The following is a 16,251-nucleotide window of genomic DNA, read 5'->3' as shown; positions in this document are numbered from 1 at the left end:
CATTCACCCACTACTGCACTCTTATGCTTCTATATAGTGGTTAGTGGTTAATCCTTTAGATAACTCCTGAGCCAGTTCCATGCAGGATTTTATTTATTTTATTTTAATTCCATTTATATCCCGCCCTTCTCCGAAGACTCAGGGCGGCTTACAAGCTTAGCAGTAGCCTTCATTCTATGTATATGCCTGCTTGTTAGGGCTTTCACACACACACCCCCAAGCGGCATTTTTACAAAGTCAGCTTAATTGCCCCCAACAATCTGGGTTATCTTTCCTGCCATTTAGCACCCTAGCTTCCTTCTCCTCCTCATTCTTCAATGGAGTTCTTGCAGGAAGTCTTCATTTCTGAATTTGACATGTTTCTGTTTGCTTTCCTTCTCAGCTTTCCATCAAACAGGCAAAAGGGTGAGTGCGCTAAACTTCCTTTCAAAATATTTGCTATGATTTCAATTGCATCTATTTGCGGGCCAATTTTTCATCATTATAGTATTCTTAATAATCGTCACTCGGATGCTGAGGAAAGAAAGGAAAAAGCAGGTGCTTATTTCAAATAGCTATTTCAAGAATTCTAATTTCGCACAAGAGTTCTGGGATAAAGACACAGAATTGTTCCTTATTCCCAGGGAAAAGCAGTCCTGGAAGCACTGCGATCACAAAGCTACTTAGGATTGTTGCATTTCAATTTATTTAAGCTGCCATTAGTCACTGCAAAGCAAACTCTGCTCAGTCTACTTATTCTCAACTCATGTGAATTACCTGTTCGGAACATGCAGATTCTAAACCATGCACCCTTTCTTCAGACCAACAGAACTGTCCATCAAAACAGAACTCAAACTACACATAGTGGCTAGTGTTCTAGTTTAGTTCTTCTGTAAGAGATGGCCAGTTAACATGATCCTCTATTCAAACAGTATTGAGCTAGGTTTGTTTTATGTTCACTTCTTGGGTTTAATTATGTAGTAATCCTAACAGAAGATAATTACTACAAAAATGTCCTTCAGATGCAGTGATAGATGTTTGTGAATACAACTGCAGAATCTGTAACTTTTTAGTCCAGTCAAGATTCTTCCTCTCTCTCTACCTCCAAAGACATCAAAAGGCAAGGAAACAATTACAAAGTCTTTTTCTCAACTAATTTTATCCAGAGCAAGATGATTAATTTCAGAATTAGAAATCTTTAATTTTGTGAAGAACTGTTCCATTACATATCACGTGGAACTACATTTTTGTTATTTGGAGGCTTGAGTTCCAATTTACCAATTTACACTTCTTTCAAGAAGATACATCTCATGTAATTAAGACTGACACTAAGATCACTTAATGCAACAACCTATTTCAATAACCATGTTTATTTTACTACTGATTGATTCATGGTGTTTGTGTATATGTGTGTGTGTGTGTGTGTGTGGTTTTTGTGTGTGTGTATAAGGTAAAGGTTCCCCCGCACATGTGTGCTAGTCGTTTCCAACTCTAGGGGCCGGTGCTCATCTCCGTTTCAAAGCCGAAGAGCCAGCGCTTGTCCGAGGACGTCTCCGTGGTCATGTGGCCAGCATGACTAGACGCCAAAGGTGCATGGAACGCTGTTACCTTCCCACCGTAGTGGTCCCTATTTTTCTACTTGCATTTTTTACGTGCTTTCGAACTGCTAGGTTGGCAGAAGCTGGAACGAGTAACAGGCGCTCACTCTGCTACATGGCGCTTGGGATTCGACCCGCCAAACTGCTCAGCGTCCTAACCCACTGAGCCACCGCGTCCCTGTGTGTGTGTGGGTATACGTATAGATATATACATATATACATGTATACATATACATATATATATATATATATCGTATTCTCAGGGATATTTCCTGTTTACTTGGATTTTGCAAGCTATGAAGGGTTCTCAGAGTAGTTTTATTTACTTGATCCATACATTAAACCCAAAGACACATCATAAAATATTGCTTTTATTAATACTGTATATTATGAGGAATCTGATTCCAATGTAGTCATTATGCCTCCCTCCAAATACTTGGAAATTGCAGTTTGAAAAGATGCTGAAGCAGTGATGACCACCAATTTTTACGACATTAAAGGTAATCATATAAATATAAGGGGAATAAAGTTTTTTACAGCTACTAAATATGACAGCACTGTGTTATTTTGGATACTGGGGCAGCATATTTACATAAAAACATGATGTATATAAATCACTAACTTCTGAGAGTTCAATGGGAGTGTGGCAGGATACAAATGTAATAAATAAAGTAATATGAGAAGCAGAAGGCTCATATTAACCAGCTTATGTGCTCTGGCATGCTACTGGGGAAACAGAATTATGGGTTTCTGAGACCTTTGATTTGATCCAACACAACTATTATGTTTATATGAGTTTTATTTTTTTCAACAATTGACTATCCAGAAACTATGTTTATATCAATTTAATTATGGAGTTAACATGACCACGGTTAAATCATGATTAACACTGTCCCATAAGCTTCAAAAGCAATCTTGAGAATTTTCATGAATTAAACTGGCATAATTCATTGAATAGGACATAAGCAGCACAAAAAAATGAGATGAAATGCTAAGCATATATTTGTGAAAAATGGAGCAGCCAACAGCGATACTTTACTTGTTTACTAACAACTCACTAAGACTGGACACAAGAAACTGACAGCCCAAGAAGAAGCGAAACAAAGAGCTCTACTCATCCTACAATTCTGATGAATCATTGTGTTCAAGTGTAAGACTGGCTTAGAAGCAGCCATGAACAAGCAGCACCCCCAAGGTTCCAAATATTTAAATGACAGAGATAAAAATGAGTTGGCATCAGAGTTTTCTGACTGCAAGAGACTCTACAAAAAGAGGATAGAGCAGCCTGCAAGTGGCAAAAGGTCCGGGAAGTTTCCAGAGGTCAACAACAACAGATATAAGGTAGAGGCACCAGATGTAACAGAGTCCTGTTATACAGACATAACAATATATGCTCCAAGACCTAGAGCTTTCCTTGGACTAATATAGAGCTTGAACCAATGTCAGGGAACAAAGCAAGCCAAGAATGGAATCATAGCATACGTTAAATCACAAATTATTTCCACAACAGCCTCACCTGATCCAATCTTAATAAGCCCATTGTGCTGGATGAAGATGGTATCACAAGTCAAGTTTCCATGAATGATGGGAGGATCACAGGAGTGAAGGTAACTGGAACAGCAACACAATAGAGTGTGAATCACAGTTACTAGATATACAAATGGATAGTTTGCAAAATCAGTTTGCAAGTAAAAAGAAAATGTATTTTTTATTAACAGAAAAACAACGTCTTCCTCATTTCTATTATTTCTGGTATCCAAAGAATGTAACATTTGTTTGGAATCCAAGTCTTTCTTTTGAGCTTTCTAAAGAAAACTTTACTGTGCTGCTGAAACCATATCACATAGTACCCCTAGAGCAGGGGTCCCCAACCCCCGGTCCGTGGACTGGTACCGGACTGCGGCATGCCAGCAACCGGTCCACACAAACAAGCAAAACCCCATCCATGGAATACAGGTAAACACACAAAACCACACACTTTTCAATCCGTGGAAAAAGATTTCTCCACAGAACCGGTCCCTGGTGCCCAAAAGGTTGGGGACCTCTGCCCTAGAAGGCCTGAAGACCAATGTAAGCAATAAGAGAGATAAGATTCTTTCCTTTACTTTCTCCAAAACCTTTATACAAGAAATAAAAAAAAAATACAGATATTCCCCTGAGCCTCTGAACAAGTGTAATCATTTGTACACCAACATTGTCCCCAAGGCTGTCCTCCCTTTCATATATGTAAAGGCACATACCTGAGGGCAGAAAGGATTTGGGTGCACCAACGCTTCCAGGCCTGCAATATAAATGAATTATCACCAAAAAGCTTTCAGCATCTCCTGCAAAACTAAGTCCTCACTTGGTGTCTACAATGCGATTTTTATTCTCCTTACTTCTGGGCACTTTTGACTTTAATATCACAGCTGGTTTCCTTTTACTCTGCTTCAAAATTATATGGATTAACTCAGGACTCTCAGCAGGAAACAGACTTACTAAATGATTATGAGTTAGATAGCCAATTTTTTTCTCACAGTCTTTGGCAGGAAGGGAAGCAACAGTACCTTGGCCAAGAGCTACAGAAACCAAAAAAAGAATAGCACAAAGACAATTTAGAGAATTGGGAAGAGAATACAAGGTTGGGAAGAAGTTACCTTTTCATTCATAGTCTTGTGGTTCTTCTTTGTTTTCTTCAAAAATTGTTTCAGGCTACCAGAGGACATGTATTCCGTAATGAAGATAACCTAGTAATAGGGTGGAAGTTATCAACTGCTGGTGCTTCATATTTTTCACATTAAGATAAATTTATTTATTTATTTATTTTATTTAATTAAATTTCTATACCGCCCTATTCCCGAAGGACTCAGGGCGGTTTACAGGGCAGCATAAAATACAATATAAAAATAATATAGAATTAAAATACATTAAATTAATTAAGCCCAATTAAAACAACATTTAAAAAGCTAAAACCTCTTCAGTCCAGGCCTGATAGATCGAAAAACCAGGTTTTCAGGTCCCGGTGAAACGAACGCAGATCGGCGGCGGTCCTAAGTTCCACGGGTAAATCATTCCAGAGGGCAGGCGCGCCCACAGAGAACGCTCTTCCCCTAGGAATAACCCGCCAGCATTCCTTAACCGGCGGTATCCTGAGAAGGCCCTCCCTGTGGGAGCGCACGGGACGAAGGGAGCTTGATGCCGGCAGCAGGTGTTCCCTCAGATAACCCGGACCCAAGCCATTAAGGGCTTTATAGGTCATCACCAGCACCTTGAATCTCACCTGAAGGGCAACCGGAAGCCAATGCAGCTCGCGGAGTAGAGATGTTACATGGGAGTATCGGGAAGCCCCCATCACAACTCGCGCGGCCACATTCTGCACCAGTTGAAGCCTCCGAGTGGTCCTCAAGGGCAGCCCCATGCAGAGAGCGTTGCAGTAGTCTAAACGGGAGGTCACGAGCGCATGAGTGACTATGCGTAGGGCATCTCGGTCCAGATAGGGTCGCAACTGGCGCACCAGGCGAACCTGGGCAAAAGCCCCCCTGGTCACGGCTCCTATATGATCTTCTAAACTGAGCCGTGAATCCAGGAGGACACCCAAGTTGCGAGCCCTATCAACGGGGGGGGGGGGGGGGTAACATCTCACCCCCCATAGTTAACGATGGACAAAACTGGTTTTCCCGAGATGCCGGTATGCACAGCCACACAGTCTTGGCAGGATTGAGTAGGAGCTTGTTTCTCCCCATCCACACCTGAACCGCCTCCAGGCAACGGGACATCACGTCGAGGGCATCACTGAGTTGGTTCGGGGTGGAAAGAAAAAGTTGGGTATCATCCGCGTACGGATGATACCCCACCCCGAAGCCACGAATGATCTCACCCAGCGGCTTCATATAGATGTTGAACAGGAGGGGAGAAAGGACCGACCCCTGAGGAACTCCACAAACGAGAGGCCTCGGGGCGGACCTCTGCCCTCCCATCAACAACGACTGTGAATGGCCCAGGAGGTAGGAGAACCACCGTAAAACAGTGCCCCCCACTCCCAACCCGAGATGTTGCAGCAGGATACCATGGTCGATGGTATCAAAAGCCGCTGAGAGATCTAAAAGGACTAGGACAGAGGAGCAGCCCCTGTCCCGAGCCCGCCAGAGATCATCTATCAGCACGACCAATGCCGTCTCCGTGCTGTACCCGGGCCTGAAACCCAATTGGTATGGGTCCAGATAATCAGTTTCCTCCAGGAACAGAGGAAGCTGATGCGCCACCACACTCTCAACAACCTTCGCCAAAAGGCGAAGGTTGGAGACCGGACGGTAGTTATTTAAAACAGCCAGGTCCAGGGCAGGCTTCTTGAGAAGGGGTCTCACCACCGCCTCCTTCAAGGCGGCAGGAAAGACACCCTCACTCAAAGAAGCAGATATCACTGCCTGGAACCATCCTCGTGTCTCCTCCCGAGCTGAATAAACCAGCCCGGAGGGGCACGGGTCCAATAAACAGGTGGTAGAGCTCAGCCTCCCCATAATCCTGTCCACCTCCTTGGGAGTCACAGGATCAAACCCAGTCCAGATAATACTCTCAAGACCGCTCGATTCCTCCCCGTTAGACTCTGCCCAGTCAGCGTCCAACCCGGTCCGAATCTGAGCAATTTTGTCCGCCAGATGCTGGCTGAACTCCTCAGCCCGCCCCTGTAAGGGCTCCTCCCTCACCTCCTGATTAAGGAGGGAACGAGTTACCCTAAACAGGGCGGCCGGGCGATTATCTGCGGACGCGATGAGGGCCGCGAAGTGATTAGACTTCGCCGTCCTCATCGCCGCGAGATAAGACCTAATAAAAGATCTTAGTCGCAATCAGTCAGATTCAGATTGGCTGGATCTCCAACAGCTCTCCAGACTCCGTCTCCGACGCTTCATCTCCCGTAGCTCCACAGAAAACCATGGAGCCCAACGAGATCTGCGCCGGGTCAGGGGTCGCAAGGGTACAACACGGTCAAGTGCCTCAGTGGCGGCCCTCTCCCAAGCCTCCACCAAGGCATCGGCCGGGCTGTGAGTGAGGGAGATAGGTATAGACCCAAGCGCCGTCTGGAACCGTTCTGGATCCATCAGGCGCCTGGGGCGGAACCACCTGGTCGGAGGGAATCACATAAAATTCTACTTACCCTAGCTTTATTTTCTTTCACATCTGCCCAATATTTATGGAATTTCACAATATTCAGATGCTCCAACTGGATCAGGTTGTCAAAGACAGCTTTGACCTTTTCCTGCAGCAGCAGCAAAACAAAATAGTGTAAACAACTCAAGAAAAAGAAAATATCATTACGAGTGTTTCAACACAGCCCGAAACTGGACTCATCTACTTCATTTACTCTCAGACTTCAAGATGGAGGCATTAGTTAAATTTAAGTCAAGCAAGCAGACTTGTCAACAACATAAAATAATCCAGTAACACCTTCATTCTCCTTATCTGCTCGATTTCAAGAAACTTATTCATAGTCACAGAAAATTTGAGCCCTCATACAATAGATATCTTGTCGGCCTTTTCACAACTCTTCATTCCAGTTTCACCAACCTCTTGAAGCTTAAAATTCTTGCGTTCTGAGAACTGGACTTCATTCCAAACCACCTCCACACCTTCTTCTGTATCCATTGCCAAATAGGCACTATCAATTCCAGGAACATTGCGCTGATTAACCTAGATGGAGATGGACAAAAATAAAAGCCAATTTTCAGACTAGAAAGGTTGATGTATCTGCAACTTATTGCTATTTGACCTTAAAATGTAAGGTGAATCCTGCTGGATCTGACCAAAGGCTATCTAGACAAATCTCTCAAAACAAATAAACAGGTGAATCCAATAAGATAAAAAGCAGAACATGATAAATGTACTCCTCTGTTGCTCCTTCGCAACTAGAATTTGAGTCCTCCTTGAGGAAGATGGGAGTTTAGAAACACTAAACATGGGTGGATGGGTGGATGGATGTCTGTTTCAACCATCAGGATTAGCCACTACAAACATATATATCATATTTTCTTTCAGGATCAGAATGGTATATAGTTTGCCAAAGAAATTAAAGAAAAAAGATGAGAAACCACAAAAGCCAGCATAGCTAGAATTAATTTAAACTAACACAATTTACTATATTTTTTCCATAAGTTTATATCTATGCAAACCATCCTTGCTTCCACCATGTCTATACATCATGCAGTGTCTGTGTTATTTCACCTACCCATTTTTCTTTTTCAGAATCTCATCAACACTGTCCAACAAATCATCTATCTTCCTCATCTTCTTAATCCATTCACTCATCCTTCATATTTTCTGCAATCTGATCCCCTCATCCTCATCTCAATGTCTTTTCATACTGGTCATTCACTTCAAAGTTCACATTCATTCAATACCCATTTGTCCTTGGTTCCATTTCTTGTTTCACCATATAACTTGTTTAGTACCCAATTCCAGCTACATTCAACTTACTGTTACGTTTCTTTAATATATCAAACTCTCACTTCCATATAAGAAAGTGGGGAGAATCACACTTGTATCTTATGAGATACTGTGGGAAGAAAGTTTGGGTTTATGTGAGAAAAGACATAAAAGCCTGCAAAGGAGAGATATTAAGAAAACCAAGATCATGGCATCTGGCCCTCTCAATTCCTGGCAAATAGATGGGGAAGAAATGGAGGTAGTGACAGATTTTATTTTCCTGGGTTCCAAGATCACTGCAGATGGGGACTGTAGCCAAGAAATTAAAAGACGCTTGCTCCTGGGGAGGAAAGCCATGGCAAATCTAGACAGCACACTAAAAAACAGAGACATCACCCTGTCAACAAAAGTACGTATAGTCAAGGCTATGGTCTTCCCAGTTGCAATGTATGGCAGTGAAAGTTGGACCATAAGAAAGGCTGAGCGCCAAAGAATTGAGGCCTTTGAACTATGGTGCTGGAGAAGACTCCTGCGAGTCCCTTGGACTGCAAGGCGATCAAACCGGTCAGTCCTAGAGGAGATCAATCCTGACTGCTCTTTAGAAGGCCAGATCCTGAAGCTAAAACTCAAATACTTTGGCCACCTAATGAGGAGGAAGGACTCACTGGAGAAGAGCCTAATGCTGGGAAAGATCGAGGGCAATAGAAGAATGGGACGACAGAGAATGAGGTGGCTGGATGGAGTCACTGAAGCAGTAGGCGTGAGCTTAAATGGACTCCAGAAGATGGTAGAGGACAGGAAGGCCTGGAGGAATGTTGTCCATAGGGTCGCGATGGGTCGGACGCGACTTCGCAGCTAACAACAACAAAAATTCTGGTTACAAATTTATTCTCACAGTTTTAAATATTACTTCAGACTAAGGTTAAAAGTATTTCCTAGAAACCTATTTTGACAGGTAGTCCTTAGTTATCACAATAGGAACTGAGAATTCCATTACTAAGCTACACAGTCGCTAAGTGAAACATCACATGACAACAGACTTATGTCACCTCCCATTCATAGCTGTCAAAGAGAGTCACTGTTGGTCAAGCAAAACATCATATGACTGTAACCTGCAATTTTACTGCTGCCACTTTTGTCCCAAACTGGTTGTGAAGCTCCCAAATGTCAATCATGTGACCCCAGGGATGGTATGATGGTTATAAATGCAAGGACTGGTCATAAAATTACTTTTTAGCATCCTTCAAAGAATTGCTAGGTAGGGCAATTGTTAAGCAAGCTCTACCTGTATATTTCTAGTTCGCTATCTGTATCAGGCTGAACACAGCTTTAGACGGGATTTAAATTACAAGAAAACACATTTTAACTGAAGATCAAAAACATATCCTAAAATGAAGAGCCGTTCAGTAATTCAACAGACTGCCTTCAGATTCACCTTCCTTAGACACATGCTATATCTGTCAGATTATATTTCAGGGATTCCTGTATTAGACTAGGGCTTTTCAACCTTTTCACCCATTGTACCACTTTTAGGATATGGCAACATCCAAGTACCACCAGTCGCCTAGCAAGGTGTCAAAAACTTGATGACAAAAAAAAAAGCAAAAAAGTGATGAAGTACAGGTAGTCCTCGACTTACAACAGTTCGCTTAGTGACTGTTCGAAGTTGCAATGGCACTGAAAAAAGTACCCCCCAAGCCACAGCCCAGCAAATCACCTGCCTGCCCGCGTGGCGGCACTCTTCCTCCTGTTCAAGGTTTTCATTGTTGTGAGAATTTCTGTTGAGGATTGGCAGCGGGGGCGGGGTGGGGGTGTGTTTGGTTTTTATTCCCCTCTGCTGGGTGGTTGCAGCAGGTTTTGGTCACTTCACATGACCCTGGGACACTGTGACTGTCATGAATATGAATCAGTTGCCAAGCATCTGAATGTATATCACAAGAACCTGGAGATGCTGCAACATTCCAGCTGATCGGTGCTTCTTCTGGGCTCAGAAGTGCCAGGATCAGCGCCGAGCTCCAGCTGGAGCCTGGTGCTGATCCTGGCGCTTCCGCTGAGCCCTGACAGCCCTGCAGCTCCAGCCATGTCTCACTCAGGCTTGTGCGGTGCTGCCACCGGTTCAGCTCATTCCCCTCCCCCACTACTTTTCTAGGATGGTTGCGTACCATCTGCCAGGTGCCAATGTACCACTGGTGGTACCTGTGCCACTGGTTGAAAAGCCCTGTATTACAGGTGACTGAACTACATGCTCTCTTTTTTAAAGTATCAAAGTTTTTTTTTCATATTCTTTACCAACTTCTCTTACATTGCACATCACAATCTTCCATGTCATCGTGACCACCAGACAGATCCATAAATTATTGACTTCCACTGCCCATCATGCCTTGATCAGTCATGAATTTGCCCAATTCCCCCTTTGAATCTATAAACTGGTAGCTATTTCCATATTTGAATTCAATTATTAGGATCATATAACACCTAAGATAAAGAGGTTATAACTCAAGATGCTCTGTGAACTAGAGCATTTTGATTAAACCACACTGTATATATTGTACACACCCAGCCAACTGTAATTTATTCAGTAATCGATAGTTGAACCTTAAAATATTTCTAGTTTTGATCCTAAATCGCCTGCATTTCACTTCAATATAAAGACCTCTACATTTCTTACCAACTCTGGGAGTCTCTTATCCCATCCATGCTTGTGACTTTCTGAATATGGAATGAAAGTAAATTCTGCGATCACAGAGCTGCAGGAGGAGAACTGTGCCTATGACAGACGTCTTCTTAGTATTGTGTTTCTGAGCCACTCTTATTTTTAGCATTCCCTTGACTTTAATTCTACAGCTCAATGCAGCACCTATTCTTAAGGCTTATAATTCTCCACTCTTCTAAGTTCAAGCTTCCAGTACCAGTTGTGTCTTCAAATTCCTGCTTTCCTTATAACTGTTAAATACAAGAGAAGTTGAAGCTGCCAAAATTCAGTGGATAAAACCAAAATTACAGTATAGCAAAATGATATTCATTTTTTTAAAAGTACTAATATATATATATATATATATATATATATATATATATATATATATATATATATATATATATAAAATTTCAAGTAACAATGCATGTGTTGCACAAGAGATGAAAAAATGCTCTGATCCCTCCAATTATATGTTCCCTACAACTTCTAGAACTAAAAAAGGCCATTTTTTTAAAAAAAAAGAACATTCCCCAGCATAACTATTCTAGTCCAGTGATTCCTGAAGTCTTAGGTAAAACAGTATACCAAAACATACACAACCACCCACCCATGTTGGGGAATCATATGTCTCTTTGTTGCCCCTCCCTTTTCTTGATGTAAAGCCAAAAAATCTTGTGGGCCAAACCAATGACTCACACATCATTACCAAGCCGAGAGTCAACCTCATTATGATCTCAGATATATTTAAAAGTATACACTGCTCCTGAAAGACAGGGGGATGGGAAAAAGTAAGAACACCAAACAATGGCATGACCTAGAGAACAGCTGCAAACAGCAGAGGATGTTAAAGTGCTGAGTCAAAAATGTGTAGAGCAAACCAGCAATAAAAATCATCCAGCTAAAGTGCTGGTGGCATGGTTAGCAGGCTTTAGCAAATCTATTTTAAGAAAGGAGGAAGAAAACAAGGCAAAAGACAAAGCAACCAAAGCTCAAGACCGGACAAAACACTACGCTCAGTTATTGACTGACCACAAGAGGGGAGGAGATAAAGTGTGTTAAACAAAGGCTACAAAGAGAATCTGTAAAGGAAGCTAACTTGATTCCCCACCCCACCCGCAATGTTATTAAAAAACATATTAGCCTTAACTTTTTAAGATGAAAAGAAAATGAAAATCTTAATAAAGCTGCTACAGTAAATCACTGTCTATGTACAGCTTGCAAGTAGGAAAATATAAAAGCTGTCCCCTCTTCTCAACAACTGATATTGTCAAACATACTGCTTCATAATAGAGGTATATGCATCCATAATGGTTAGTAGCTATTAACAGCCTAAACCAGAGGCAAGAGATCTACAGAACAGCCCTTTTTTTTCTGGCCTTCAGGTTCCTCTGTGGTGATTACTGCAAATTCAAGGCATAATTTTCTGTTTCAAAATGAAAAACGCTGTACTGTACAAATATTTATAAAAAAGGAAAACTTCCAAAACTAGTTATATTGTGTTACTACCTACTCTCAAGTCTTTGGCTTCTTCCAAATGTTAAATCCCTAATCAACAAAAGGCCATCCAGCCCAGGCTTAGTTCATCAGTAGTCACCATCAGTACATTTTTTTGACAGAGAACTCCACAGCAGACTGCGTTTTCCTTTATTTTAGTAACAGTGATATTCATAGGAGAAGGGCATGAGTCTGGCCTCTCTGTACTCAGCAAAGGAAAACCATCTTGTATATCTAAAGTTTTATGTACTTGCATATTTAAAAGAAAGTCTTTCCAATACATCCTACATTGGATTTAGGGATGAATTAAAAAGCAGAATAATAAAATCCAGAATTAGCCAAGAGTCCTTCATAGCAAAATTTTTGAAATACAGTTTAGTAGCAATCAAACTTTACGACAGCTTATTCAAAATAAACCATCAGGGTTTTGTGTAAGGAAGTGTTGTGTAAATCAAGACTTTCAATACACAGAACAGGATAACATTGTAATTATCTATGCTAGCCCAGCTACGTTGATTTCTCAAAATCAGCAATGATGGCTAGTTTTTTCCCAGCCAAATAAGCCATTATTCCAACGATCTTGACTTCAAAACATTCAGAAGAACACATTAGTGTCTTCACAAAAAGGAAAACAGCCTCCATTCCAAAGGCTGTCAGTTCTAAAATCAATATAAAGCTATGATCCCATTAATCTGCCAAATTCAATCACATAGAATTATCCAAAATATCTTCTACCTTACAAATAACTCCCTTAATAGCAAGAGACTTTATCCTACATTTAAAATATCAAGGAAGAGGACACTTCCTCAGAACACACCCCAAACAAGTTTCAGTCAAGACTCCCCAGTCTCGTCTACAATCCCGGAATTAAAATCAGCTTCTATGACTTTGATTTTGAAATTTTGTTTATTTTATATTGGTAGTCACTCTGAAAATCACCTGGGGAGAGCAATGAAACACAAATAGCAAACTGTTTTCCCTCTGTCTTTCAGCAAAAAGTACCGGTATTTGTTTAAAAACAGCTGTAAAGTACATAATTTCCAGTCAAATTCCTTAATTCAAGTCCCATTATCTATTGCAAGGTTGGAAAAAGAAACCCTAGCAATCAAAACAGAGAATTCACAGCAAGCTAAGACATACAACTGTTTGCATAAAGGCAAAAGCCTCAGATTTCTAAACAGGAAAATGTCAGATTGAAATGCTGTCTGGAATACCTTTCATTATAAACACAGGCACTTCACCCCAAACCTACCACTGTATTAAAATAACTACTACTTCTCGTGACTTGACTCTTCCAGATCTATGGAGAAAGGGGCAACTGTTGGAAGTCCTAAAAACTGCTTATTATGACTAGTCAAATCTCAACTTCCACACTTATCTAATCCAATTGACCCTCTCACAGCCTTGTGTCTTTGACAGCTGTTCATCTACAAACCTCTGCAGCATGAATACCAGAAGGAGACACTCAACACCAGGGGTCTTCAAACTTGGCCCTTTTATGACTTGTGGACTTCAACTCCCAGAATTCCTCAGCCAGCTTTGCTGGCTGAGGAATTCTGGGAGTTGAAGTCCACAAGTCATAAAAGGGCCAAGTTTGAAGACCCCTGCTCAACACCCTTAAGAGCTCTCGGAAAGGAACTTTGTCTAGCCTCCTCAGGATGACTCTCTTTTTCTGTAGGCCTCCGAAAGGCGCCAGCTTCCGAGTCACACAGAGATCGTGGGAACGCAACAGGCTTCGTCACCTACCCCAGATTGTTGGGGGCAATTAAGCTGACTTTGTAATAACGCCGCTTGGTGTGTGTGTGTGTGTGTGAAAGCCCTAACAAGCAGGCATATACATAGAACGAAGGCTACCGCTAAGTTTGTAAAGCCGCCCTGAGTCTTCGGAGAAGGGCGGGATATAAACGGAATTAAAATAATAATTACAAATAAAATACCTCTTCCCGCCTCTTCTGCCAACGCCCGCAAGGCGATTCCTCCAAGATTTCGGACTCGTCCTCGGACTCGTCCTCTTCTTCCTCCTCTTCCTCCTCCTCTTGAGTTGCCGCCGCCGCCGCTAAGGGCGGCGAAAGCGAGGTCATGCCGGAGCCCGCAGACGCAGCCTCAGGTTTCTGGTCGGCACCGATATTGCCGGAGACTGGCTTGCTTTCGCCCTCGGACATCGCCGCAACCGAGGAGGCGACCTACGCGTTGAAAGAGAAGGGACTTCTCTCAACGGGAGGACGGGCGGGGCGGAGGCCGTTCGTGACGCAGCACCCGGACGACGCGCTTCCGCCAGAGTTACGCAGGTCCGTCCCCCGCGAGGGGCAAACGGGGGAGCTGGCCCCTCACGCTCCACCAACCCAGCGTGACGAGGCCTTGGCGCACACATGGCTATCACCCCGGCGACGGCAGACCGCTGTCCCCAGCCACAACAACCCGGCAGCCCCAAAAAAAAACAGAACTCACCGGGCGCAGGCTAGCCTCCACCTCAGCTCAGAACCTGAAGCCAACTAAATAAAGACAACAAGCCGCGCTGCGACGGAGCGACGGCAGAGGCAGGCTTTAGCCGAGCCAATAAGAACCCGAGCTGCGCGCCAAGACGCCTTTGGATTGGACAGAGCGCTGCAAGGCGGCCCCCGCGGTTCTTCTTCATTCACTCCAGCCGTCCGCCCGAGTTTCGCTGGGACGAGGCGGGGCCTTTGTGGCTGCAGAAAAGGGAACAAGATAGTCCTGCGCAAGTTGATTTTCAGCGCGCAGTGCTTGCGTGACCCAGAACCGGCCAGTGTATAGAGCTGTGCTGTATTTCCAGCTGTTTGCGGAGCCAGCGCGTGAAAGTCTTCTTTCTTATCGCTGCGTGAAGCAAAAGTAGAATTCGGCCGCGGCTTAGCTCTTCCCAGATTGATCGCTGAAATGCTGCTAATCACCTACGTGGTTAGAAAAGCTCCCTCGGATTGTGTAGAGTTTCTGAATCGGGAATAAACAGCCCTCGATAGTTTTGAACATTGGTAATGGAGCAGAAAATATATGCACGAATTAACATATATGCACGAATTACATAGCCCGAATATAGTCATAGTACTGGAATTGGCTGAAAACTACACAAACTTTGTTGTGTTTATCTGAGGTGTGATCTAAGCAAGTGGTTAGCAAATCAGAACTTTCCTAATTAAGCTAGAAGCTTAATTCTCCAGTTGCTGGTACTGAGATCTACACTATCCTCAAATGGTGATTGTCATTTTGGTTAATAGGCAATAACAATATTATGAATTTGTGTAATCCCTATTTAAAACCATCAAAACTGGTTCAATTGCTACGACTTGTTACACAGCTGTGTATGCTATGGGAAATCCCTTTAATCAGCCCTCGATTGCTCACTAAGCAGCCTGTTCCCTATAACAAACTTAATTTTTTATGTATGTGTTCTGCATCTGTTCCCAGTCATTTTCTTTATAAATTAAAAATGCTCAAATGTGTCTTTCTTCAAGGCAGGTTTTTTTATTTATTCATTAAACCTTTATTGTGTCTTTCACTCAGCTCAGGGCAGTGTGCATAACATTCTTTCCTCCAGTTTTCCCAACAACCTTGCAAGGAAAGATGGTCTGAGAGAGAATGTATGGCTTAAAGTCACCCAGAGTTTCCAAAGTTGGCTGTAGACCTGAACTTGTGTCACTCCGTTTTTGATTACAAGTATTTGCCATCAAATTGCTGCCAACTCTTAGCAACCACATAGACTATCTTAACCACATTTTGTTACCCTAACTCTACAATATCCTTTTTGAGGTATAGTGGATACAATTGTACATACTGTTCTAATGTAAGTGCACATAAAGTTGTGTAAAGGTATATATTGGCTATTCGATTTTCAATTCCAAATTATTTTGAGCAGAGAATATGCCCTTTCAAATTTATTGCTTTGAACTAATTAATAGTTAATTATTATTAGTTACTGGCAGAGTTTTAGCATGCACTGCCATGGTAAACAGAGAGAAACAGAAACAAGTAAAAAAATTACAAAGCATCTGTCTGTGCTCTTGGAACATCCTCATGAGCTTTCAATACACTGGCTCCTGGCCTTGGATTTTTTTTTTGTGACTTGAAAAGGCCAAG

The 16,251-nt window shown here is 42.5% G+C and overlaps 1 protein-coding gene across 4 annotated transcripts in view; it reads right to left on the bottom strand.

Moving 5' to 3' along the window:
* Nucleotides 1-14,686, bottom strand: part of NRBP1 (nuclear receptor binding protein 1) — a 24,132-nt gene extending 9,446 nt beyond the window's left edge. For 2 of the 4 annotated variants that reach the window (XM_083348869.1, XM_083348866.1), the window contains exons 1-7: nt 14,611-14,686; nt 14,100-14,345; nt 7,119-7,241; nt 6,709-6,810; nt 4,214-4,303; nt 3,818-3,858; nt 3,094-3,188 (exon numbers count right to left, since the gene is read on the bottom strand). In XM_083348869.1, the coding sequence (XP_083204995.1) occupies nt 3,094-3,188; nt 3,818-3,858; nt 4,214-4,303; nt 6,709-6,810; nt 7,119-7,241; nt 14,100-14,324 (676 nt within the window). In that variant the 5' untranslated portion in view covers nt 14,325-14,345; nt 14,611-14,686. Of the gene's footprint in view, nt 1-3,093; nt 3,189-3,817; nt 3,859-4,213; nt 4,304-6,708; nt 6,811-7,118; nt 7,242-8,024; nt 8,056-10,641; nt 10,880-14,099; nt 14,346-14,610 lie in introns of those variants that run through there. The other 2 variants (XM_083348867.1, XM_083348868.1) reach the window with 2 other exon arrangements.
* Nucleotides 14,687-16,251: the final 1,565 nt, after the last annotated feature.

The sequence above is a fragment of the Vipera ursinii genome (assembly GCF_947247035.1).
Source record: "Vipera ursinii genome assembly, chromosome: 1".
Classification (NCBI taxonomy): Eukaryota; Metazoa; Chordata; class Lepidosauria; order Squamata; family Viperidae; genus Vipera; species Vipera ursinii.
Note: the sequence above shows the minus strand (reverse complement) of the source record. Positions and strands in the feature narration are given on the sequence as shown.